The sequence below is a fragment of the Numenius arquata genome, chromosome 6 (assembly GCF_964106895.1).
Source record: "Numenius arquata chromosome 6, bNumArq3.hap1.1, whole genome shotgun sequence".
Lineage (NCBI taxonomy): Eukaryota > Metazoa > Chordata > Aves > Charadriiformes > Scolopacidae > Numenius > Numenius arquata.
In genome coordinates, this window is record NC_133581.1 from 67,718,431 (window position 1) to 67,742,049 (window position 23,619).

General features: G+C 46.4%; 2 protein-coding genes across 3 annotated transcripts in view; both read left to right on the forward strand.

Annotated features, from left to right (window-relative positions):
* The first annotated feature begins 5 nt into the window (after nt 1-5).
* L2HGDH (L-2-hydroxyglutarate dehydrogenase) lies at nt 6-15,392 on the forward strand. Its single transcript, XM_074149989.1, has 10 exons — nt 6-94; nt 278-393; nt 2,576-2,727; nt 6,354-6,485; nt 6,752-6,914; nt 7,455-7,489; nt 7,919-8,086; nt 9,730-9,887; nt 11,500-11,631; nt 12,612-15,392. The coding sequence occupies exons 1-10, from the start codon at nt 9-11 to the stop codon at nt 12,805-12,807; spliced, it is 1,338 nt and encodes a 445-aa protein (XP_074006090.1). The 5' UTR covers nt 6-8; the 3' UTR covers nt 12,808-15,392.
* A 1,131-nt stretch (nt 15,393-16,523) lies between these two features.
* Nucleotides 16,524-23,619, forward strand: part of SOS2 (SOS Ras/Rho guanine nucleotide exchange factor 2) — a 54,506-nt gene continuing 47,410 nt past the window's right edge. For both annotated transcript variants that reach the window (XM_074148507.1, XM_074148508.1), the window contains exon 1: nt 16,524-16,610. In XM_074148507.1, coding sequence (XP_074004608.1) covers nt 16,524-16,610 — 87 coding nt within the window. The remainder of the gene's footprint in view (nt 16,611-23,619) is intronic.

Here is a 23,619-nt window from a genome sequence, read left to right on the forward strand (position 1 = left end):
CCCCCAAGATGGCGGCGGCGGCGCTGCGGCGGCAGCAGCGGGCGGCGGGCAGCGGGGCCGCGGCGCTATGGCGGGCCCAGCGCCGGCAGCGGAGGTGAGGCGGCGGGGCGGGAGCGGGGAGCGGCCCTGCCTCAGCCCCTGCCAGCGGCCCCTCACGGCGGGAGGGCGGCCATGGGGGGCCGGGGCCGGGCTGTCTCCCGCCCCTCAGGGTCGCCGTCCCCTCAGGCTGACGGGGCGAGCTCACGGCCCGTGTCTGTCTGTCTGTCTGTCTGTGCAGCACTTTCGACGTGGCGGTGGTGGGCGCGGGAATCGTGGGGCTGGCCTCGGCCCGGGAGCTCGTCCGGCGGCACCCCTCGCTCGCCTTCGCCGTGCTGGAGAAGGAGAAGGAGCTAGGTATGGTGCCGGTGGGGCTGCCCCAGCCGTAGGCGTGGGGTTGCCTGTTGTCAGCCTGTCAGGAATCTGTGCTGAAGGCACACGCTCGCCAAAGCCTCAGTATTTTATGAACGTACACCTAAAGGGAAGCTCAGTTTTTGGGTGGACGGGCAGCCAAGGGAGAACATCTGTCCTTGTTGCTGGAATGGGAGAAGAGAAGGCTCCAAGGCGACCTCAGAGCCCCTTCTAGTCCCTAAAGGGTACAGGAAAGCTGGGGAGGGACTTTTCCCAAGGGCATGTAGTGATAGGACAAGGGGTAATGGCTTCAGACTGGAAGAGGGGAGATTTAGATGAGATATTAGGAAGAATCTTTGCTGTGAGGGTGGTGAGACCCTGGCCCAGGTTGCCCAGAGAAGCTGTGGTTGCCCCATCCCTGGAGGTGTCCAAGGCCAGGCTGGATGGGGCTTTGGTGGGAGGTGTCCCTGCCCAGGCCAGGAGGTGGCACTGGATGATCTTTAAGGTCCCTTCCAACTCCAATCATTCTGTGATTTCCCCCTGGGAAGAGCATTTTCCTTCCTGGCTTTGCCCTGATGGGGTATTTCTTCCACACTTAGCCCAAGGACACATCCTTCAGTGGAGAAGCAGAGCTGTCATCAGCCTGTGCTTCGCTGCTGGCACTTCAAGTTGGGACTTTAAGTTAAGGAAGACTGAACATTGCCCCTTTGTTGTTTGAAAGCGGCAGGTCCTACTGGCCTGGGATTTTGGGGACAAGAACAAGGAGGGTGAATGACTCCCGTAAGGAGCAGTGCCACCTGCAGAGGGGCAGGGGCAGGTCTGGTTTGGTGCCACCTGGGGCAGGCGGCAGAGGATCAGCTGAGAAATGGTGCCAGGACGGCTTTTTGGTCGGGCACGAGGAGAAGAGTGAAGAAGTGAACAACAAAGGGTGATGGTTGGTGAGTAGAGAGGGAGGGCCGGGAAGTAGAGCTGCTTGGAAACATCTGGGAGCTGCTGGTCTGGGCAAAGTCTACACCTTGGCAATTAATTGCCAGAGCTGTGAACCAGAGGCACTTGCCCCGTGTTTCTGGCCATCCCTCTGTGTGCTGCGCAAGGTACTGTTGTTTGCGTGGCGAGTCGAAGGCAAAGGGCTAACACGGGAATCACTGTGACGATATCGCTAATTGCTGACCCCACATTAGCCAGGGTAAAATGGCTCAGTGCCCGGTGTTGCCTGGTTTCACAGGACACGGGAAATCTTGAGGCACGCTCCACCTGAGCTTTGAAATAAGAAAGAAGGAGTCCCGTTACTCCATTGTTTGAAAGCTCGCTCAAGTACGAGCACAGGTTCATCATAAGGAACCTTCACAGCGAGCACTTAGGCAGATACCCAGTCGCTCAGGGGAGGTAGGAGCAACCCCAAGCGATCATGTCAGCCGATAACTCAAACTAAGACCTGTCAGCCCAAGCTCTCGCTTTAAATAGTCCCATCAGCCAGGCCAGACCTTGCTCTTGAGATGTTACATGTGTGGTATGAAGTGGCTTTTTATCCCCAAGACGAGACATGCATCAAGACCTTGACAGCCGTGTGAGTGCGAAGCAGGAGTGACCTTTGGGCGTCAATGTTTTAAGAGGGAGAACCGCCCAAATTACTTCAATTAAAATGTTTGTGACATTTTTCACCTCTATTTTACTTAGTTACAAGGAGGAAATAGCAACCCGATCCAGTTCACAAACACCCGAAAAGCCCACCAGCCCTGCCAGCACGTCCAAAGAAACAGAGGATTGCACAGACATCATGTGAGATGAGGCCTTTAAGGATGCCTTTCATTTTAAAAATTGAATATCTTAATTTTAACACGTAGAAAAATTTGATTGATTGGCCTCCAGTTGTAGCTCTTGGAGGGAAAACTTGTGATTTTTTTTTTCCTTTTTTTTTCTTTCCCCTTTTCCTTTGTTTTTTCTTTCCCCATTACAGGCAGTGATGGTTTATTATTAACTAGGTCTCAGTGTCAGTGCTTTTCTAGCCTTTTGAGACCGAGGGAGGAATTGCGTTTGCTGTGCAGTTGCCTTGTTTGAGCATCTCTTCTTATAATGCTGATTTAGGGCAGGACCTCAAATTGCTCTCTCTTCTGACAGCTGAAGTAATTAAGGTATGACCCAATCATGGGAATATGTATTTTAATAAGGCATTTTTCTTTCTGTTTAGCTCATCACCAGAGTGGACGTAACAGCGGCGTGATTCACAGTGGGATTTACTACCAGCCCGGGTCTCTGAAAGCCAAGCTGTGTGTGCAGGGGGCAGCCCTCTGCTACCAGTACTGTGACCAGAAGGGAATACCCTATAAACAGTGCGGGAAGGTACAGGAACTGCTTGGTGTTTTATTTTACCTTTGGAAACTGAGGCTGCATAATGTATGTTACAGTGTATAGCTTAGACCTGCTTGTGGCCTTTCTCCCAAGAGAGGAGTTTCTGCAGCGCTTGCTACCTTCAGGATGAACGTGCCTTTTTGTTTTCTTCTTTCCAGCAACTCAAATCAGTTCCTTTTCTGGGCCTAAATAATAATTGTCCTTATCTGGGGGCCGAACCCAGATAAATGGTGGAGTCCAGGCCCCATGGAGGGGCACCTGTGTAATTCCAAGGCGCACAAAGGCTCTCAGTGTGTACATGCCATACTTCTTGGCCTATCAGGCTCCAAAAAGACTCCCTGACTTGAAAGCAGCTCCAGATGTCACCCAGCTACATGCATTTGTGCCGTGATACACCCAGCTAACTCAGCCTGAGGTGCTGAGGAGGAGAATGGCTGCACTGAATCAGCTTGGGGTCTGCCCAGCCCTATGTCCTGTTTCTAGAAGCGTCTATAAACAGAGACCAGGGAAGAAACTAGAACAGCACAAGCAAATTATTAATTCTTCCAACTTTTTCCAGCTCAGGTTATTTTCTGAGCCTGATCTGTTGTTTCTGTAGTGACCCTCAATGGATTTCTCCTCCAAGTGTTTTTTGATTAAAAGCTTTTGCCTCAGAGCATCCTTTGATGAGCAGTTGTGGAGATGAACAACCTGCGGCATGAAGAGTTACATCATTTTGAAACTGGCTCCTACAAGCCTCCTCTGATGGCCCCTGGCCCTTGTCTTGGAAGAGGGGGTGAACTGTTGATCTGTGCTCACACTTTCCAAGTTCCACATCATTTTATGTCCCCTCCTCCCGCAAAGTCACCCTTTACTTAGTCTTAGTCTGCTCAGCCATTCCTTTTGGAGAAGTCTTTTCATGACTCTCTCCATCCTGTCATTGTTCTCTGAACCATTTCTCGTTTAATGCATCTTTGATAGGAGATGAGGACCACTGCTGTGCCCAGCATTCCAGCTGTGGTCAGACTCTGGATTTTTGCCTTGAAATCGCAGAGTTCTCTGTATTATCCTGTATCCTTTTCCTAGTTGTTCCTAATATTCAATTTAGGGCTTTTCAGCTGTCACCAGGCATTGAGCTGATATTTCCACAGGGTTCTCTATCCTAACCCCAAGATCTTGGTGCTGAGTGATAACTTTGAGCTTAGAATCCATCATTTTATACGTGAGGCTATGACTGCTTTTTCTGTCATCATCATCCCACATTTTTCTGCATTGAATTTCATCTGCTGTTTTGTTAGTCGCTCCTTCACCTCGGAAGGTCCCTCTGCCATTCTTTATGGTCATCTCTTGTCTGAACCACCTTGAGTCACTTTAAACCATCAGCCTGTATCAGGAACAGTGTGGGGAGTAGGACTCAGGAGGTGATCGTCCCCCTGTACTTGGCACTGGTGAGGCCCCACCTCAAGTACTGTGTTCAGTTTTGGGCCCCTCACCACAAAAAAGACATCGAGGTGCTGGAGCGGGTCCAGAGAAGAGCAACAAGGCTGGTGAGGGGTCTGGAGCACAAGTCTTAGGAGGAGAGGCTGAGGGAACTAGGGTTGTTCAGCCTGGAGAAGAGGAGGCTGAGGGGAGACCTTATTGCTCTCTACAACTCCCTGAAAGGAGGGTGTAGAGAGGCAGGGGTCAGTCTCTTCTCCCAAGTCACGGGCGACGGGACTAGAGGAAACGGCCTCAAGTTGCGCCAGGGGAGGTTCAGGCTGGATATTAGGAAAAATTTTTTCATGGAAAGGGTTATCAGACATTGGAATGGGCTGCCCAGGGAAGTGGTTGAGGCACCATCCCTGGAGGTGTTCAAAAGACAGGTTGACGTGGTGCTGGGAGACATGGTTTAGTGATGGTATTGCATTTTGTTGGTTTTGTGGGTGTTTATTTTTGTCAGTTAGGTTGATGGTTGGACAAGATGATCTTGAAGGTCCCTTCCAACCTAGAAGACACGGTTATTCTGTGATCAGGCTGCCCCACCTCCCTGCCCCTTTCCAGGTTGCTCATAAACCTCTTGGACAGCATGAGCCTTTCTCTCAAACGTGCAATGCTGATGTGACAAGCAACCCTTCAAGGCCCCGTAGCTCAGCTGCCCCTGCCAGCTCTGGGGCACAGAGCAGACATCCCTGGATGTGACAGTGTCCCTGGGCCCCGCACCAGGGCTGGTGGCAGTTGTCCACAGTTCATGCTGAGCTCCCTCCGATGTGGCGCTGGTCACAAGGTGGCACTGTGGATTTGCTCAGCTGTACACCTGAGTTACAAGCCTCCCAACAAAAGGCACCAAACCAGCAGAATTGCTCTGTAGGAGCCAGTTTGACCTTGGGCAGGGCTGGCACTGACCCAGCAGCATTGTTGGTCCTTTGTTGGCACCGGATTTGTGTACTTCTGCATCACCTTCCCCGCAGCGTTTATTCCAGGGAAGATGAGGCCCCACCTTGAGTGCTGTGTCCAGTTCTGGGCCCCCACAACAGGAAAGACATTGAGGGGCTGGAGTGTGTCCAGAGAAGGGCAACGGAGCTGGTGAGGGGTCTGGAGCACAAGTCTTGTGAGGAGCGGCTGAGGGAGCTGGGGGTGTTCAGCCTGGAGAAAAGGAGGCTGAGGGGAGACCTTCTCGCTCTCTACAACTCCCTGAAAGGAGGGTGTAGCCAGGGGGGGTCGGTCTCTTCTCCCAAGGAACAGGCGATGGGACAAGAGGAAATGGCCTCAAGTTGCACCAGGGGAGGTTTAGGATGGACATTAGGAAAAATTTCTTCACCAGAAGGGTTATTAAGCCTTGGAATGGGCTGCCCAGGGAAGTGGTGGAGTCTCCATCCCTGGAGGTATTTAAAAGCCGGGCAGATGTGATGCTGAGGGACATGGGTTAGTGGTGGTTTTTTCAGTGTTGGGTTAATGGTTGGACTCAATGATCAGAAAGGTCCTTTCCAACCCAGACAATTGTATGATTCTATGATGTTGAGGCTTTACAGGTTGTTTTACATAAAGCAGCCCCAGGTTTGGAGATCATGATGCCTTCTCAGTGCAAAGATGCCCATGTTGGCAGATCTGAGCTAGGCCTGGCAGTTGTATGGTGTGTGCAAACTTGGCACAGACAATTCATGGTCTGGACAAACCTCTCGTGATAGTTGTGAACTAACTACATGGTGAAACGAAGTGAAGCTGGTGCAGTTGAGTTTAGACACCATGTCAGAACGTGTCCTTACTCTCGTATCAAGATTGAGATTTGTACATCTTGGGTTAAGGTCAGTTTTATTTTTGGAAGCATCCCAGTGGCTCCTTAAAGTCATATTCTCTTCTTTCACAGTCAGGTTTGTAGTCTCATGGTACTTTTAGCAAATATTATCCATTGGCAGTAACTTAAACTACAGTTCAGCGTTTGTTTTTCACTCTCCTTAATATATAGGTGCTTTCTTAGTAATAATAGGTATTTATAGAATCTTGTGCCACTAATGGCACAAACCACATTTTCCCCCTCCCGCCTTGAATTATAATTTACTGTTCACTCATTCACTGTTGGCTTGGGCTTGGTGCCAATCCTGAAAGCCAATACTGGCTTTGTATGGTTTGCTCACTGGTGCGCCTTGTTATCTTTTCTGAAGCTAATTGTAGCCGTTGAACAAGATGAAATTCCAAGACTCAAAGCTCTGTATGAACGGGGGCTGCAGAACAACGTCCCAGGTCTGAGGCTGATTGGACCGAAGGAAATACAAGCAAAGGAACCCTTCTGCAGGGTAAGGGATTTACTTATTTTTATTTGGCGTGTAAGACCTCAGTTTCTCAGGTGATGTTATAATTTAACATAAATACGTTTCTGACCTTGAGGTAATTGGCATGGTTGACAAGTTCAAAAGAGCCTCAAAACCCAGGAGAAATACAATTGTCAACAAAAATAAATGTATCTGTTTATTTCTGGAACTTTTTATCCTTCATAGGCATTTGCCATTCCAAAGTCTGTGTACAGCCTTCACTGTTCTTCTGTATCTTCATGCTGTTCCAGGGTCTGATGGCCCTTGATTCTCCTTATACCGGCATCGTGAATTACAAACAAGTGGCCCAGTCCTATGCTGAAGACTTCCAGGAAGCAGGTGGGACGATCTTGACTGATTTTGAAGTTACAAACATGGAGATGGCTAAAGAAAGCTCTTCAGATAGTGAAGATGGTAAGGCAGGTTTTTTGCCTTTCTGTTTGCTACAGTCCTGCCAAAAATCTTGCTCAAAACACATTTGCTTTGACTGAAATCATGTTTCTGAACCTTTCTGTCTCATAGAGCAGAGACAAAAGGCAAAATTATGTTAGAGTATGGAGCAAGCTCATTTTTTTTTTTTCTCAGAGAGGTCACCCTTCAGCTGAAACATTTAATGCTGATGAAAGAAAATGACAGTAAAAGAGAGAAAGTAGGTTGTTCTCTCCTATTAAAATCAGATTTAGCTGAATATCGCATGTGTATTCATTTGATAGTGCTTTTTCTTTACCCTGGATGGCAGGTTGGATCTGTGCTGGTACATATATGGAAGAATTAAAAAAACCCAACTATTAATTCCTAAATAAAATTACATCCAACAGTATCAGTTATGTTAACAGTAGCTGCTCCAGAGCTTGGAGATCTCCCAGTGGAAGAACCCTTAATGGTGGCAAGTTGCTTGTTCTGTCAGTTTTCTGTTACATATTCTATTAATTCCTTCTCTTGTCTCTGTCACAGGACTGAAATACCCAGTCATTGTTAGGAACTCAAAGGTAAGAGCTAAGTTGGAGATTTAATTGCTTAATAGGAAGCTGTTTCTCCTTTTCTGAAGAATTCATGTTGAGTCCTGGTGGAATAATTGTTCCTACTGGGAATAATAATCAAAGTATAACTTTCACTTTCCGCTGCCTGGCTTATGGTTGACTGTGTATGTCCCTTATCTTCTTTATTTGCACATTCTTATGCTTGTTGTTTCCAAGCACTCCTTTTATCACTTACTCATTTGGGGAGAAACACCTGTCTTCATGTTTGCTTTGGGTCTTCGGCATCTATGAAAATGATAAGGAGGCATCTAGAGTCATTTCATTATCGGAAAGCCACGAGGAGAAAATATCTGGACTCTTCTTTGAGGCGATGGGTGGTTTTTTAGTAGATATGTTGAATTTTCATGTGTTATGTCTTGTTTGGTTTTTTTTCCGCAGGGTGAGGAAATCTACTGTCGGCACATTGTGACCTGTGCAGGACTTTACTCAGACCGGCTCTCGGAGATCAGTGGCTGCAGCCCCGAACCTCGTATCGTGCCCTTCCGTGGGGATTATTTGGTGCTAAAACCAGAAAAGTGCTATATGGTTAAAGGAAATATTTATCCGGTACGTACTCTCGTGTTTGCCTTTCACAGTGCACTCTAAGAAACTGCTAAAACTACAGAAATAAGGGCAATATTACACGGTTATTTCTGTTAGACTGCAGATAGTGATGATAGTGATACCTGTGGACGTAGATTCAGTTGCTTTCTGCCAGAAAACTTGTTTTTGTTAATTCTTGAGGAACAGGTAGAAGTACTACGTGGGAAATTATCGCCAGTTGGGGTTTTTTTGTTTGTTTTCGGTTTTTTAATAGGGAAAGAATGAAACGTTCAGCATGAAAGCCACATGCCCACAAAAACCTGGCTTCTTTCTTCGTGTTATAAAAAAATCTGTTGGCAGGATTCAGAAGTCAATGAGGGACAACAGTAAATAATTAATTACTTAGATGTAGGGTTTAATCTTGTGTCCTAATACCCAAAAGCTCAGATTTAGATATTTGTCTCTCAACCTCATCTTTGAATTAACCTTTACTTTGAATTTACTTTGAATTATGGCAAAAAATAGGCACAAGAGGAAAAGGACAAGCTTTCACCCATCTAATATGGACAAATAGTGTGATCAAGAGGAGCAATCCCAGCCAGAAAATGAAGTTAGCGAGCAAGAAGAGAGAATTCCTAAGGCGGCATTTTAGTTGGTTCGTGCGATATGTTGAAATCCCGCCTTTCTGAATATGAACTTAGATTTGCCTGCTAAACACTAGAAAATTGCACGATTCCTAGTGATATGTTACCGGAAACGTAATATAGTTTCTGGAGTGGTTGCGCTAAGCTTCAAAAGTATTAAAGGCGTGTTTTTAGCAGGAAAATCAGTGCGCTGAATACAGAAAAGGAACATATCTTAAAGCACTTGTTAGTCATAGTAATACTGTTTTGTGAGAAATACCCAATACTTGCTGCTTTTCAGACTGTAACAGTCACCTCCGCAGTCACATTTTCTAAATAGCTGAAGATCTGGAAGTGCCAGCGCGTGTAGAGGTGTGTTTATTTAATACTTGTACCTGCACATAGACAGCTTATTTCTGTTTCAGCCTTCGCACCCAGTTACACTGTATTCCATTCGCAAACAAAAAAGAAACTGCAGGTATTTATTATTAGCATTAATCAGGCTTGGTAACTGCACATTGTTCTGAGCAACGCAGGAATGGTGAGGTTTGCCTAATATTTTATAACCTATTTTATTACAGTATAATTACTACTGCTGAATAGCATTAGCGTGCTGTTGGTTTTGTTGTGGGTTGATTTATGTCCTGAGAAATCATGTGTATTTCTTTTTCCCCTGTTGTTTGTTTTGCTTTTACCTAAGATGCAGCCTTACTTGGCCCTGCTCTGTTCTTCAGTGTTTTAAATGAGTTACGTGCTATAACTGCACAATTAAAAAGCAGAAAAACCAGCGCAGGAGCCAATTGTATGGTTATATGACCCAAATTTTGTTGTAGTGATTGGAAATAAAATGGCAAATTTAATTTACTTCCTTTTTCACTTGCTCATTTAAAAATAGTTATTTCCATTTATTGGGAGGACAATTCCTTTACTGTGTTGTGGTCTGTTTTATTCACTTTCTCACACAATAAACTGTTAATGTCTATACTTTCCCGCTCACAAAAGTTTTCTACATTTTCTGGATGAGTTTGTTGTGTCTCCCTCTAGGTTCCCAATCCTCGGTTCCCTTTTCTGGGCTTTCATTTCACGCCAAGAATGGACGGCAGCGTTTGGCTCGGTCCCAATGCGGTACTGGCCTTCAAGCGAGAGGGCTACAGGTTGTTTGACTTCAGCGCTGGAGAGTTTTTAGATGCTGTAACGTACAGGTAATATCTTCTCTTCTCATCTGCTGAATGCAGTTATTTAAATGTCAGCTTGGGACTCCGTGGAAGCTACTTCTTGTCAAAATAGCTGCTTTTGCCAAGTTTTTTGGTGTGTTTAAAGACAGTTGTGTTGATGAGGGTGGACTTCTCCAAGACGCTTGACTTTATGTGATCTAATATTTGAATTTTCATAAACTAGCCCGACATGTCTCAGCTGGTCTGAGAATGCGGCTGCTCATCGGAAGGTGCTGGTGAGCCACGGTGCTCCTGGTGGAGCTCTTCCAGGATTGGTTTTGGTCCGATGCCGTGTAATGTTTTAATCAATCTCGACAGTGTAATTAAAATACCTGCAGAGGATGCTTGGAAGAAAGAACACAGAGTTGTCTGAGTTGCCGTGTTAAGCTTTGTCAGACCATCAGTATACATTTTAAAAATGCCCAAGTGCAAGGAAGTATGTTAAGGGCCACGAAAGCATGCCAGAGGAATTGGGGATCATTGCTAAAATTGCAAACAGAAATGAACAGGGTATCTGTAGAAGGCGAGAGAAATCTTGCTTCACTATGAAGGACTCGACAGACCATTATTAAGTGCTCAATTTTAGAACTTAGACTAATTTTAGAAATTAGACATTAGAATGTGACAATATTGGGGAGGATCCATGGAGAGTGGAGTGCCTGGAGAAGAGAAGGGCTCTGGGGAGACCCTATAGCGGCCTTCCAATACCTAAAGAGGGCCTACAGGAAAGCTAGAGGGGGACTTTTCCCAAGGGCATGTAGTGATAGGACAAGGGGTAATGGCTTCAAACTCGAAGAGGGGAGATTTAGATGAGATATTAAGATGAAAATCTTGACCGTGAGGGTGGTGAGACCCTGGCCCAGGTTGCCCAGAGAAGCTGTGGCTGCCCCATCCCTGGAGGGGTTCAAGGCCAGGTTGGAGGGGACTTGGAGCAACCTGGTCTGGTGGGAGGTGTCCCTGCCCAGGGCAGGGGGTGGCACTGGATGATCTTTAAGGTCCCTTCCAACTCTAACCATTCTATGATTCTATGAGAGGCTGCAGAACAGGTCAGGGAATTGGAAAAAAAACATTCTGGCAAACAGCTCAACTTAATGCAGTTCATTAAAGTAAAAAGTTGAAAGCATCTTGCTCATTGTTGATAGATTTCTATGCTGGAAGACTGGAGGAAAGCAAAGCAAGCAAACAAGATTTGTAAAGACATAGCAAGATTCATTGAAAGCTGAGGGTTTTAGGAGTATGATGATCTTTTCAAAATGATTGTGAAAAAGAGTCTCAAGCATCTTCCCTCGTGTATGTGGGTTTTCAGTCTGTTGCCATTTGACTGGACCAGAGAAAAATCCTGGACACAGGAAGGACGAGTTCAGAGTTAATTCTCAAAGAAAGAATGTAAATGTGATGCTACAGCTCCGGAAACAAGGTCTGTTGAAGCAGAGAAAGACAAACATATATTTCTCAAGTAAAAACATGATGGATTACTGACGTTGGGAATGGGAACTTCTGCCGTGCAGTTGCATTCGCTGCCACCTTAGTGTTAGTTTGACATGGCTGCATTTATTATGGAAGATTTGTTCTTACTGCAGTTATTTTTTTCTCTCAACAGTGGGTTATGGAAGCTTGTGCTGAGCAACCTCTCTTACGGCCTGAGTGAGATGTACAGAGCCTGTTTCCTTAGCGCACAGGTGAAGCAGCTTCAGAAGTTCATCCCTGAGGTCACAGTCAATGATGTGCTCAGGTAAAGAAAGTTCTTGTTAGTAACACCCAGCGGTGTGTTAAATCTCTTATTTTTAACAGTAGCAAATGTAGCATTAAGCTTACTCCCTTCCTTCACCAAAATATGCTACCAAAGCACAGAAGCATTTAGCTACTTTCTACAGAAAGGCCTTTTCTATTGTGTTTGCTTGTGTATAGGCAAGATTGATGAATATTTGTGTGACTTTCTACACTCTCCATAGGCTGAAATTCACAGTTGCGACATACTCACCTAAAAAGAAAAAAATCTCTTTATCCTAGCGATAAAGTTCAGTAGCCTGAAAAGAATCTGAGTTCACAAAGAAAGCAAAACACTAATGAAATTCTCAGGGGAAGCCAGACTGTGGGTTGCCACTGAGTGAATATTGACTTAGTTTAATCATCTCAATAAATCGTATTCAGCTTCTTACTGTGTGGAGAGAGAGAGAAACTAATTCAAAGGAGTTTAGAAATGCCAAGGAACTGAAGAGACTTGTGAGGAAAGATGAGGCCTTTAAATACATGGAGGTGGGTTTAACTGTCCAACAATTTGCAGGGAGAAAATCCAGAATAAGAAAAGCTGGAGCCTGGTAAAAGGGAGTTACCCAGCCGAGGCAGTGTACCATTGGCATGAAAATCATGTTTGACAAGGCTTGCTATTTCAAAACAAAGAGTTTCCTTTCTGAAAAGACAGGGCATGTTGGGGGCGGGGGGGAGGAGAGTAACTTCACGACCGGGAGAGATACAGAAGATCCTCTGCTTGGCTTCCTGCCCTTGTTTTACGGTAACGACTGTGAGACATCTCCTACTCTGCCTCACAAGTGTTAAAGTTCCCAGTGCTCTCGCAAAAGCCTGACGGGGCTTTGACTCCGCAGTCTGCCTTCCTTACTCTTTCCCTGGGCACCTTCACGAGGTCAGAACAGAATCGATTTTCTGACTTCAGAAAACTTTTTCTTGCTAATGGTGAGCTGCTCTGTTCCGCAGGGGTCCATCCGGAGTGAGAGCTCAAGCATTGGACAGTGACGGGAATTTGGTAGATGACTTTGTATTCGATGGAGGCAGCGGAGATATCGGAAGCAGAATTCTTCATGTCAGAAACGCCCCGTCTCCTGCTGCTACCTCCTCCCTTGCCATCGCAAAAATGATTGCAGATGAAGTGAAGCGAAGATTTGAATTGTGAATGATCGGCAGGTGTAGTGCGATTTATCCCTCTTGTATGTGTAGCAGCTTGTCTGCACTGAATGAACTCTGCAGCCTTTAATGACAAAACAGGCAACGTGTTGCTTGCAAGACCAGCGCTGGTGTAACTGTGCCGTGCAAAACCAGCCTTTGAAATGTTTGCCTTTGCCAGCCCGTGTGGTCTCAGCTTGGAGAATAAAGGAGTTACGGTGCTTGGTGCGGTACCGGCATCTGCCAGAAAGAAGCAAACGGCTCCGTTGGCAGTGAAGGTTTGTCCACCTGAGCAGGAACAACCTGCGTTAAACAGAACGGCTCGTTCCAGGCACAATGTCAGGGTCTCTCCAACCGTAGCGGGCCGTTGGGTGGAGCAGGAAGAGCCTCTGTGGTGGGGTTGCCCACACGGACTTCCCATGTCTCTGCTCTAAATGTTGTCTCCTCCTTGCGGTCTGGGGAGGCGGTCGATCCTCTAAAAAACCACAAGCATGGGGTGGTTCTCTGTGTGCTTTCTCTCTGGCTCCGTTTAAATTGGAGCCTGCAGTCCTATAGCTTACGTTAAAGTAATGGAGATAGAAGGATAAGCCCTGATTAAGGGTTCTGCTGATACGGAATTAAGGGCTTTATCAGAGGCTGAAAACAATATTCAGAGCCTTCTACATGAATGCGGAGTACTTTAGAGAAAAATGAGCCTAACAAGGGATTACCAAATCCAAGTCAATTTAGATACGTAATTCAGATACGCTGTCTATCTGATCTCTGTCTCTATTGTTTTATAGAGCTGAAATTAAAATGTATACGTAAACAGGCATTTTTAATTTAACTTAAATCTGGGGAGTTAGCACCGATCAGAAACTACTTCAGTTGTTTTGGGTTGGTTTTGTTTCCTTTGAATACGGGTAATGCAAAAGGAACTTATCTTTGTACAGCGTGTTGAGCAATCCAGTGGAAATGGTCTTTGTAAAAGCAAATGTGAAGGGAGGGAAGCTACAGAAACCTGTCTTATATTGAGTCATGTTGCACAGCGCTTCCCTTGGAGCCCAAACGGCAGTGAGTCAGGAAAGCTGCCCCATTTCCCACATGGCTGGCAAAAGGGGAGCTCAAAAAGTGCTGGTTACTCTTCTGAGCCCTTCTCGATATTTGAAGTTGTATCAAAGGTACACCTGGACGAGGGTCCGCGTGGAGAACGAGCTTTAAACTACAGAGAGGTGTTAAACAAGTTTGGTACCGAGCTAACCGAGCAGCTTGGTGTGTTCTGCATAATTGCTACAAAAAAGAATTATGTGGCCCCAGGGACAAAGTACTTGAGAATACTTTTAAAGCAGATGTTCACAGGATGTTGGGTAACACAGATAATTGTGGGTAGTTTGCTACCAGGCAGTTTGCCATAACCTCTTCTTTTTTTTTTTTTTTTAAGTTACTTTCTGCACTCCTCTGACATGCACAAAGGGAGTGTGTCAGCACAGATCAGGTGTGCTCGCTGATGTTTTGACTGTGCAGAGCTGAGCCACTTTTGAAGAGAGAAAGGGCTTAACCTGTCTTTTTTTTTTCTTTCCTTTTCTTTTTTTTTTTTTTTTCCTGGTGACATCTACTTTACCAGAATAGTGACTCCCGTATAAGGGCAACCTGGAAATTCAAGTAATAAGCCCTTCAAAGAAAAGCTTTGGTTGTTATTCTTAGCCACAGTGACACGAGGCGGAGATTCAGATATTCCAAACGCTAAAATGCCACACGGCTGTGTAAAAGTTATACCTTCACAATGGAACAATCCTATCTTCGCTCCCCGCCAGAAGTGTTGCCTATCAACAGTAAATACTACAAAAGGATTGCAAAAGCAACTTCCTCCCACACGAGGTGTGGCCCTAACATGTATTAACAGAATAAAGAACATTAAAATGCAAAGCAGTCATATACTATGGTGAATCTCAAGTCAGCACATTTAACTCTGCAGCCTGCTGTGCTTTTTACTCTCAGGAGGTGATTATTTTGGGGAAGAGTTTAACTGAAGCTTTTAAATTATGAATCTTTATGTAGCATTCTGTGAAAGATTTATATTTGTAGAGATAAAAGTTACAAACCTTTTTTAAAGCAATAACTTCAGAGAATTATGACAATGGGGTTTCATACCTAAATCTTGTTGCTGGTGAAGTGTGAAAATGTATGAATATATTTCCTAGAAGAGCTTTCTAAAAGTGAAAGCCGTTCACTTGGATGGCTTAATAACTGTGCCTTTCTCTACTATGATTAAAATAGCCTGGTGGGTTTTTTTAATTGCTGTAAGGTCTGTGTATTTCTCCTGACTTACAGAAAAGTTTCACTGCTATTTGCTAATTCTCATCCGAATTAGGCAGGATATAGCTCTGTATAATAGGAATTACTTTATTTAGGGGGTAGGAACACACATGACCAAACTTGTCTTCCTACTGTACCTGTATCTTGTCTATCCTTATCACACTTCGCAGCTTTTTCTCACACGGGTATGTCTGCAGCAGACACAACTAGTCTTAAGCCTGATCTGGACCTGTAATGGCATGTGGAATGGTAACTCTTGAAATTCTGAATAAATGCATTAGGACAGCTTTGGACAACCACAATTTATTTCCCCCAAAGCGTCCCGTAAGATCACTCCTAAACTCTGGGAAGGGTATGGCATATCATATCATATCATATCATATCATATCATATCATATCATATCATATCATATCATATCATCTCTCTTTTTTTTTTTTAAAAAAAAAAAAAAACGTTGCAGAGAACGATGTGGTGCCGCGCATCATGGCTTACTGGGTGGCTGCTTTTGGGAAAATGAGCTCCTTTAGGGCACTTGAGTGTGTCGGGTGGCCGCCGCCACACCTTGGAGCGGCTGGGGCTGGCTGGAGAAGAGCGGGATGTCACCTCCTGAGGAACGCGGGCGTTTTGGGGCTGTGGCGGTGGGGACGTGGCGCCAGGTGAAGGGGCTCACCTCAGCCGGGACGTCGGCTTCCAGAGCGGGCATGGAACCACCGCTTCCCTGAAATTGCACTCGGGATTACCTTTGTCCTCACGGTTTGGGTTTGACGAACAAGTCTCTTCTCACAGAAATAAGTGTTTTGTTGGGACCCTCACGGGCCCCTCTGGAGCCACAGGAAGGCCGAGACCGCGGCGCCGAAGGAGCTGCCACAGCCTCTGCGAGCGCCTTTCTCCTCGAGGAAACCTGTCATCACGCGGGATTGCTGGCAGAAAGGCGCTTTTCTTTTCCCCCGATTTAATTTATCGAGATTTGAATGCAAAAATTGAAATTATTTAGCCCCAGCCGGGCTCTGGCTGCCGCGGAGAGGCCGCTGTGCCCGGGCGCGGCCGCCAGGGGGCGCCGCGGCGGTGGGCGGGCAGCATGGTGGTGGTGGCGGCGGCGGCGGCGCATGCGCGCGGAGGGCGGCGGCGGTAGCGGGGCCGCAGCCGAGCGGGGCCGAGGCCGCCTCACCCGCCGCCCCGTCAGCGCCCGGCGGGCGGCCCGGAGCCCGGCCCCTCCCGCGCCGGATGTGATGGCCGCCCGGGCGGGGGGGTGAGGAGAGAGACAGCGGCGGCCGAGAGCCCAGCGCGGCCCGGCCCCGACGAGCGCCGGCGGCGGCTTCTCTTTCCCCTCAGCGCCCCCTCCGCCTTCCCCCCCCCCCCCTCCTCATGCTCCGGGCGCCGTAGCCGACGGGGAGCGGCGAGGCGGGCGGCCCCGATGCGGAGGAGCCGCCATGCAGCCGCCGCCGCAGCCCTACGAGTTCTTCGGCGAGGAGAACGGCCCGAAATGGCGGGGGCTCTTCGTGCCCGCCCTGCGCAAGGTCAGTCCGGCGGCGGCGGCGGTGGGGAGGGACGGGCGGCACCTGCGCCTCACGCCGCCCCCGGGAGCGCCCCTTCCCCGCCCGCAGGCCCCTCTCCGCGGGCAGCCGAACCGCTACCCCCGGCTGCCTTCTCCTGGGACAGCCTGAGGGCGTCTGGGCCCCGCGGGACACCACCCCCCCCCCCCCTCCCCTGTCCCTTCGCCCGTCACGGCGGGGCGGAGGCGGGAAGGGGCCTCCGGAGCTCCTCATGGCGACCCCCTGCCGAGGGCAGGGTCGGCCGCCGCAGGCCCACCTCCGCATGGTGCCCCTGCTCCTGTCGTGCCCTCGGGTCCTGCTTTGTGTGGAGATGCGGCCAGGTGCCGGTGTGTCGCCGGCCGGCTGGCCGCCTCCTGTCACAGGCTGCTTCTCTTCCTTCGGCCAGCGCTTGCCATTAGCGGTCTGCTTCCGAAGTGTGCTGGGGAAGGGCGGCCTTCCATCCCTTCCCCTTGCCCCTTCCTTCTCCAGCCACCCCCTCCCCCAGCGGGCTCCCGTTGGTGCCCACCCCGTCGAGGTGCTTCTGACCCGCTGTCGGTCAGATTTCTGTGAGGGATCAGGGTAAAGTCAGCCCGTGTTTTCTTAAGAGAGAGAAACAACTGTTCGCTGCGTAAATGAGATGATAAACTGCGTGGGAAACCTCCTAAGCCTGTCACGGGGGAGGATTTTTACCTTTTTACGGTGTGTTTTGCTTAGGAGGGTGGTCCCCAGCCCATCAGCCTCGGGTAGGACACCCCTGACAGTGGAGGGGGTGGGTTACATTGAGGCTGGTGGGGCAGGGAAGGGAGCGATGTTGTTCTGCTGTGTGTCACTTGCTTGTTACCATCGCTAAGGGTGAGGACCAGTGGATATTTGCCCCATCCCTGGAGGGGTTCAAGGTCAGGCTGGATGGGGCTTTGAGCAACCTGGTCTGGTGGGAGGTGTCCCTGCCCAGGGCAGGGGGGTTGGAACTCCATGATCCTTAAGGTCCCTTCCAACTTGAACCATTCTATGATTCTGTAAATCTTAACATAATGGCATTCTGGTCTGGATCTTTGGTGCTGGGCAGTACTGTGATAGGAGTAATGCAGGCACTCATCTGAGTGGTGTTTTGTCTTCTTCCCCCCCCCTCCCCAAGAATAGATTTAGTGATGGTGTGGGGTAATGATCTGCATTTGTTTTGGGTCCCTGTGTCACTTGTATTAAAAGCCGCTGAAGGCAGCTAAGTAGTCTTGTGGCCGGCATAAAAACCACTAATCGTCTGTCTGAAGAATCCTGGATTTTCTGCTCTTTACTCTTGAGCCTCCTCCTCTTCACAGTAGTTGCTTTCCAGTGTGTCTCAGGAAGCTTAGAGAACGCCCTGCTGCTCTTTTCCTAATCCCCGGAGCTCGACTTAAAACAGCACCTTGACTCCAACCAGCATCCACCCAAATGTGAGGTAGAGCTGTATCAGCTTAACCAAAGGGATTTCTTTAAAACTCCACAGGTGTTTTCATCATTCCAACATACAAATAGCGTAAAAGTTGGTGGATTAGTGCTGCTCTTAGCAATTCCTACTGTCTCTCTACGTTTGGTTTTGGTGAAAAGAAACAGAGTGGGAACTTGGACTTTCTAAACAGAGGAAATAAAGTCTTGATATCAGAGGCTGTTTGTAAAAAATTTGTAGTTTCTTCTAGACAGGTTTTCTTTTTTTTTTTTCTTCCTGGGAAAGTTCCCTGTCTGCAGTACCCACCCTTTAGCATGAAGCAATCGTACTGTAATGTGCATTTCTTTTACGAACACGCAGTATCAGTGAGTCAAAACAAAATTGTATCATTGTTCCAGTTATTGCAGTCAGGCTATTAGGGGAGATGCCGTCGGTTTTAATATATTCTTTAAAAGATCAAATGCCCTAATCTAAACACTGGGGATTTTTAAACCAGAACCTTTTAGAAAACTTATGTGTGGTTTTGTTTACATCTTGCATTTGCGCTTCGATACCGAGATGAGAGCATTTCTGTTATTTATAGGAGAGCTGAAGAGTGTGGCACTGAACCCAAAGTGTGCTCCAAAGCACCAGAATTCTGGTTAGTTTCAGAACTTAGAAAATGTTGCCCCCGTTTTCACATAGTTTGCAGTTTCATCCTGAAGAGGTTTTAAAGTCTGCTTTGCAGCCGGTCTAGATGTGATCTTTTCAAGCAGGTTATTTTTGCCATGAAAATTTTGAAGTCTGAGCTTCGGAAGCTTTTTAGTTAAACGCCTGGAGTAGAGGTTTTTTACCTTCTAAGCTGGGTTTCCATCACAGTAGCCTGTGCTGCAAATGCAGAGATAGTATCCTATTGTCCATTCTTGAAAGCTTTTCCTTTTAGTGAATTCTTCTTGAAGAAGAGAAACTGATAGTAGGAAAAAGGTTTTCCTTGTGTATGTTAAGGTGTGAGAAATCTTAATTCTAAAGCACAGAAAGATGTGAAGCTGGACAACAAGCCAGTACAGTTCCCTACCAACAGCTAGTATTTCCTTGCTTCTTGAGTTTTAAGCCCATAACGTGCTTTGAAGAGCTCCAGTCTCTTTCATCACACATTCAGCAAGTTTAAGGTCACTTCTTTTTATCAAACTGCTTTTAAACCCTTGCATTTACTTTAATTCTATGCAGTTGGCACTTAATAAATCATGAGTGGGGGTAAAAAGTAGTAAAATACATAAATTCTTCCTTTTATATGTGAAAAAAAGATGAGAATCTGTCTTTTGAACAATATTCTGTATGTGTTTTTAGTGGTCATACATCTTTAAGATTAGTAGAGAGTGTTAAATGATACCTACCAGTGGGAGTCTTCTTAGGAAAAAAGCAGAGCTAAATGGCAAGACATCATTAAATCAGATTTTTAAAAAATAGTTTTCTTATATATTTATATTACTGTATCCTTAGCACTGGTACCTTGGAGTCTAGTAATTTGAAAATTTTAAAGCGGTTTCATGTATTGCCTTTCTTCCAGCTGGTAGATTTATAAGTATGTCCTTACTCTAAAGCATTTTACTTTCTTCTGTTCCTGGGCTGGACACTTAAGTAGGAAGTGAGTATAATGAAACTCCTTATAAAAAGTCCTGTCAAAGTAAATGAATCAGAAAAAACAAATATTTTTATCTGGTTGCTTAAGTTATAGTTCCTTGAACTGCTGTTTGTAGCGAGTAAATCACTTCAAACAGATCTGCGCTCTAAGCTTTATATAAAGGCTTTTAATCTGGGAGCTGACTTCAGTTATTAAAGGATCACAGTGTCTCTTTGAACGGTTCGGGGAGCTCGCAGGCGGCTGCTCCAGCAGCAATCACATGCGTTTGGAACGCCTTGCTGGCGGGGTGGCTGGGGCTTTCCATCCTCGGGGTGTCAAAACCGGGGCTCAGTGGGGCTCTGCAGTTCTGGGGGGGCTTTGCTGCTGCCCCTCCATGGCTGGCTGGATCCTTCTCTGTGAAACCAGGACCCTCCGTGCAGGATTTTCTCCTCTGGTGGGTGCTAGAGAGGAAGGCGATGTAGGGGAGTTTGCTCTCTCTCTCTCCCTCTTTTCCATTGCTCCAGGTATCCGTTGTTCAGGTGGGTTTATTTTTTAGCTGTTCCTGCCCTTGTGGTCTTTGTGGGGAAAGATGTCAAATTATGAAACCCGTTTCTAAAGCTGGCATTTCAATTTTGTAACCGGGTTTCCCAGCACAGATCTGGTGCCAGAGCTCGTTCTTGCTGACTGTCAACTTTCTTCCAGATGAAACTTTCCAGAACTGAATTGATTTTCCAGATTGATATCAATCCTTTGATATCATATCTATTAATTTTAGCCTGGGATTACAGGGGAGCCCAAGAAAATCGTGCATGAATTTCGATGGCAGCAGCTGAATGTGTAACTCCCACCAACCTGCTGAAGGTCCTGGTTTTAATGTGCTGGACATGCAGTGTATAAAAAAGGTTTGGGGAATTATAATTGAGAACTTCATTAATGCCAAATCTCTTCCATTGCTACCTGGAATAAACTTCTATTCCAATTACTTGAAATAAGTTTTCAAAATGAAACAGGTGACTCCACAGAACTAGTGTGTATTTTTGTAAATAGTGCTTGATATGTTATTGGATATGTCTGTGTAGATTTATTCTCTCTAAAATATTCCTATGTGTTCTTAGCGTGCGTTATCACTTGTGTGTGCTCTTACAAATCCACTGGTAGATTAAAATTGTATTTCTGGAAGCAAGAGCTGTGCATTGGGTTGCTTTGTTCTTTGATTTTTCTAAATGAAGTTCACAAGCATCTCACAAGTGTTATTGTTGTGGTTTTCTCCCGTTATTTACAAATGGAGGCTGCCAAACCGTTCATACTCCCGTTTCTGCAGGTCCTACACACGCTGCCGTGATCATGGCACTGGGCACTATTTGCATTTTCTACAACAATTCCACTATTGCTCTGGACTACTCATCAAATTTCTGGAGCATGACTAAAGGGTTTATTCTTAGGAAATGTTGCATGCAGAAATATGAAAGACCATTTTTGAAGTTTACATTAATTCAGTGCTCCTCTATATTTTAAAACACATGGGATTTAACGTATGATGACACAGCTCTCGTGTAAGGTTGCGTGGTCGGGGAAAGTTTTCTTCACTGCTCTCAGGAACGCTTTCCCTGCACGTTCTCCACCGCAGGATCAGGCCCCCTTGGGTTAGAATTATTTAATGCATTATAGTGTCATTATGATGGATTATTATTTATGCATTCCAATTTCATTAGCATGCATTACTTATTAATGAGTTATAATTTCAACTGTAAAGTTCTTGTTGTGATGTTTTAAAATAATAGTGATACTTCGTTTTGAAATCTGTTAGGTCATTTAGCTTCTAATAAATACATTTATTTGATCTCTGAAGCCTGAACCTTTGCATATTCGCAGTTCCTGGGAACGTGAATGCCTCTGTTACATCCAGCTTGGGAGAACAGCAAATAAGGGAAGTGCTGGTGATAATTAATTACCTGTGAAATAGGTAGAGCCGTACAGGTTTGAAGCCCGGATCCGGTTGTTGCCTCACAAACTATGTTCGCAATCGAGAGGTGGCTGAAGGTGTGGAAAGGAACGGCAAGTCCCTGTAAAGTGGACATTACTGAGCCTTCTGTAAATAATAGACTAATTCCTCCAGATCTTTTTTTTATTCCCACTAGCAGTTGGGTATTGTTCTAAGTTGGTTTTGGTCCCTTATAAGTAAGTAGGCTGGGTTGGGTTTTTTGGTTCTTACAAAAATATTCACTATAATAAATAACATTTGGACAAATAACAAAGGGACTGCTCCTTTTACTTAAATCCAATTTTTTCATGCCTTTTTTCCTGCCCAGCTGTTACACTGTTGAGTTTAAATATTGTCAGTGGAATCTGCAGTTGGCAAATGGTAATAGAGTTTTCTCATGAAATGAAGGCAGTTGTAAATCCAAGGCATTTAAAAGTAGTAGGAACAGCGTAATTTCACTTGGCAGCAGCAGCAGAAACACTTCCTACCTCTGGTGTTGAAATGGAACGTGGAAGTAAGCATTTGCGTGGGCTTCAACACTTGCCAGGCCAACCAGGCGCGGGAAGAAGGACCAAAGGGAACCCTGTGCTGGGAGAACTGGGAAGCACGTGCCGCTCCTGCTCCCGTCCAAACGTTCCTCGTGTGTTCCCTCACCCATCTCACCTCTTGCAGTGTCACTTTGTCACCTCTCCTGCTCTCCATCGGTTTTCACCTCTCTCGTCCTCTCTGCGCAGTGCAGGCACTATCTAATCTCCTCGGGAGAAGCTGTTGAGTCTGTTATTTGCTTTTATAATTACCTCACCGATTCCCTTTCTGCCAGGCTTTTCAGATGAGCTGTGTGGTGCCATTCCTAGAGTTCAGCGGGTTAGTCGGGTCAGAAAACGTGCTGAGGACATCTTTTTCCTGTATTTATGGCTTCTTTATTCTCCTGACACTTCCCCCAATTTTTTAATGTCATTTCAATGACTGTCTGGTTCTGAAAGAAATGTCTCTGACAGTCTTCACTGCATCCAAATTTAAGTTTGTGTTTTTTTTCTTTCATGCATCATCTATCTTTGCTTTTTGCCGTTTATTGTTTCTTACTGCATCTCCATGTCTGTTTGCTTAAAATATAATCTCAAAGCTCACTTTGCAGCTCTAAACTTTGCTGACCCGTGTGGCTCATGAATTAATTTTTATTTTTTAAATCTTCTAACGACCTAACTGAAAAGTTACTGGCCTTTTTGAATAATTCACTTTTATCTGAGTGGTTCTTCTTGGGAAGGGCGTGATGTAAAAAGCGGGGAGCAGGAGCCTGCGGGTGCTGGGGGCAGAGCCCGGAGCAGCTCTCGGCTCTGGGGAGCCACGTGTGGAAGGGTTGGGGGAGAATTTTTGGGTAGAAAAGCAGAGACTGTGAAAATGTTGTGAGAAAACAGCGTATGAAGTGTAGGTGAGAGCAGACAGAGCACAAGTGAGGCACGGAGGGGAAGCACCTGCAGGAGAACCTGCTGGCACCAGCTCTTGGAAGAAACCCATCTGAGGTGTCCTCAGCCTGAAATCAGTGCTGATGACCTCACTGCCACCCGTTGTCCCTTCCACCGCCTGCCATCGAGGTGGGTTCCATGCTACAGCTCACTGCAGAAAGAGATGGGAGAGATGGTGGTCTGCCTTTAATTTACAGTTTATCAACCAGCAGCATTTGTGCCATTCTCACTGGGTTTTTTTTCTCTCTGCACCAGCCAGACTTCCCAGTTGATCTTAGGACTGTCCTCGATGCTCTTTGCCCAGAGCAGCTGTGGCTGCCCCATCCCTGGAGGAGTTCAAGGCCAGGCTGGATGGGGCTTTGAGCAACCTGATCTGGTGGGAGGTGTCCCTGCCCAGGGCAGGAGGGTTGGAACTCAATGATCTTTAAGGTCCCTTCCAACTCTAACCATTCTGTGATTTCAGAATGCAGATCCCTGTCTGCACCATCCATTGCAGTGGTCCAAGGAGATCCAAGAGCGGATCTCCT

Bases quoted from the DNA above. Each gene is read 5' to 3' on its own strand.
- L2HGDH (XM_074149989.1), top strand. From the start codon at position 9: ATGGCGGCGGCGGCGCTGCGGCGGCAGCAGCGGGCGGCGGGCAGCGGG. The intron at 95-277 runs GTGAGGCGGCGG...CTGTCTGTGCAG, and splicing joins GCCCAGCGCCGGCAGCGGAG to CACTTTCGACGTGGCGGTGG. The intron at 11,632-12,611 runs GTAAAGAAAGTT...TCTGTTCCGCAG, and splicing joins ACAGTCAATGATGTGCTCAG to GGGTCCATCCGGAGTGAGAG.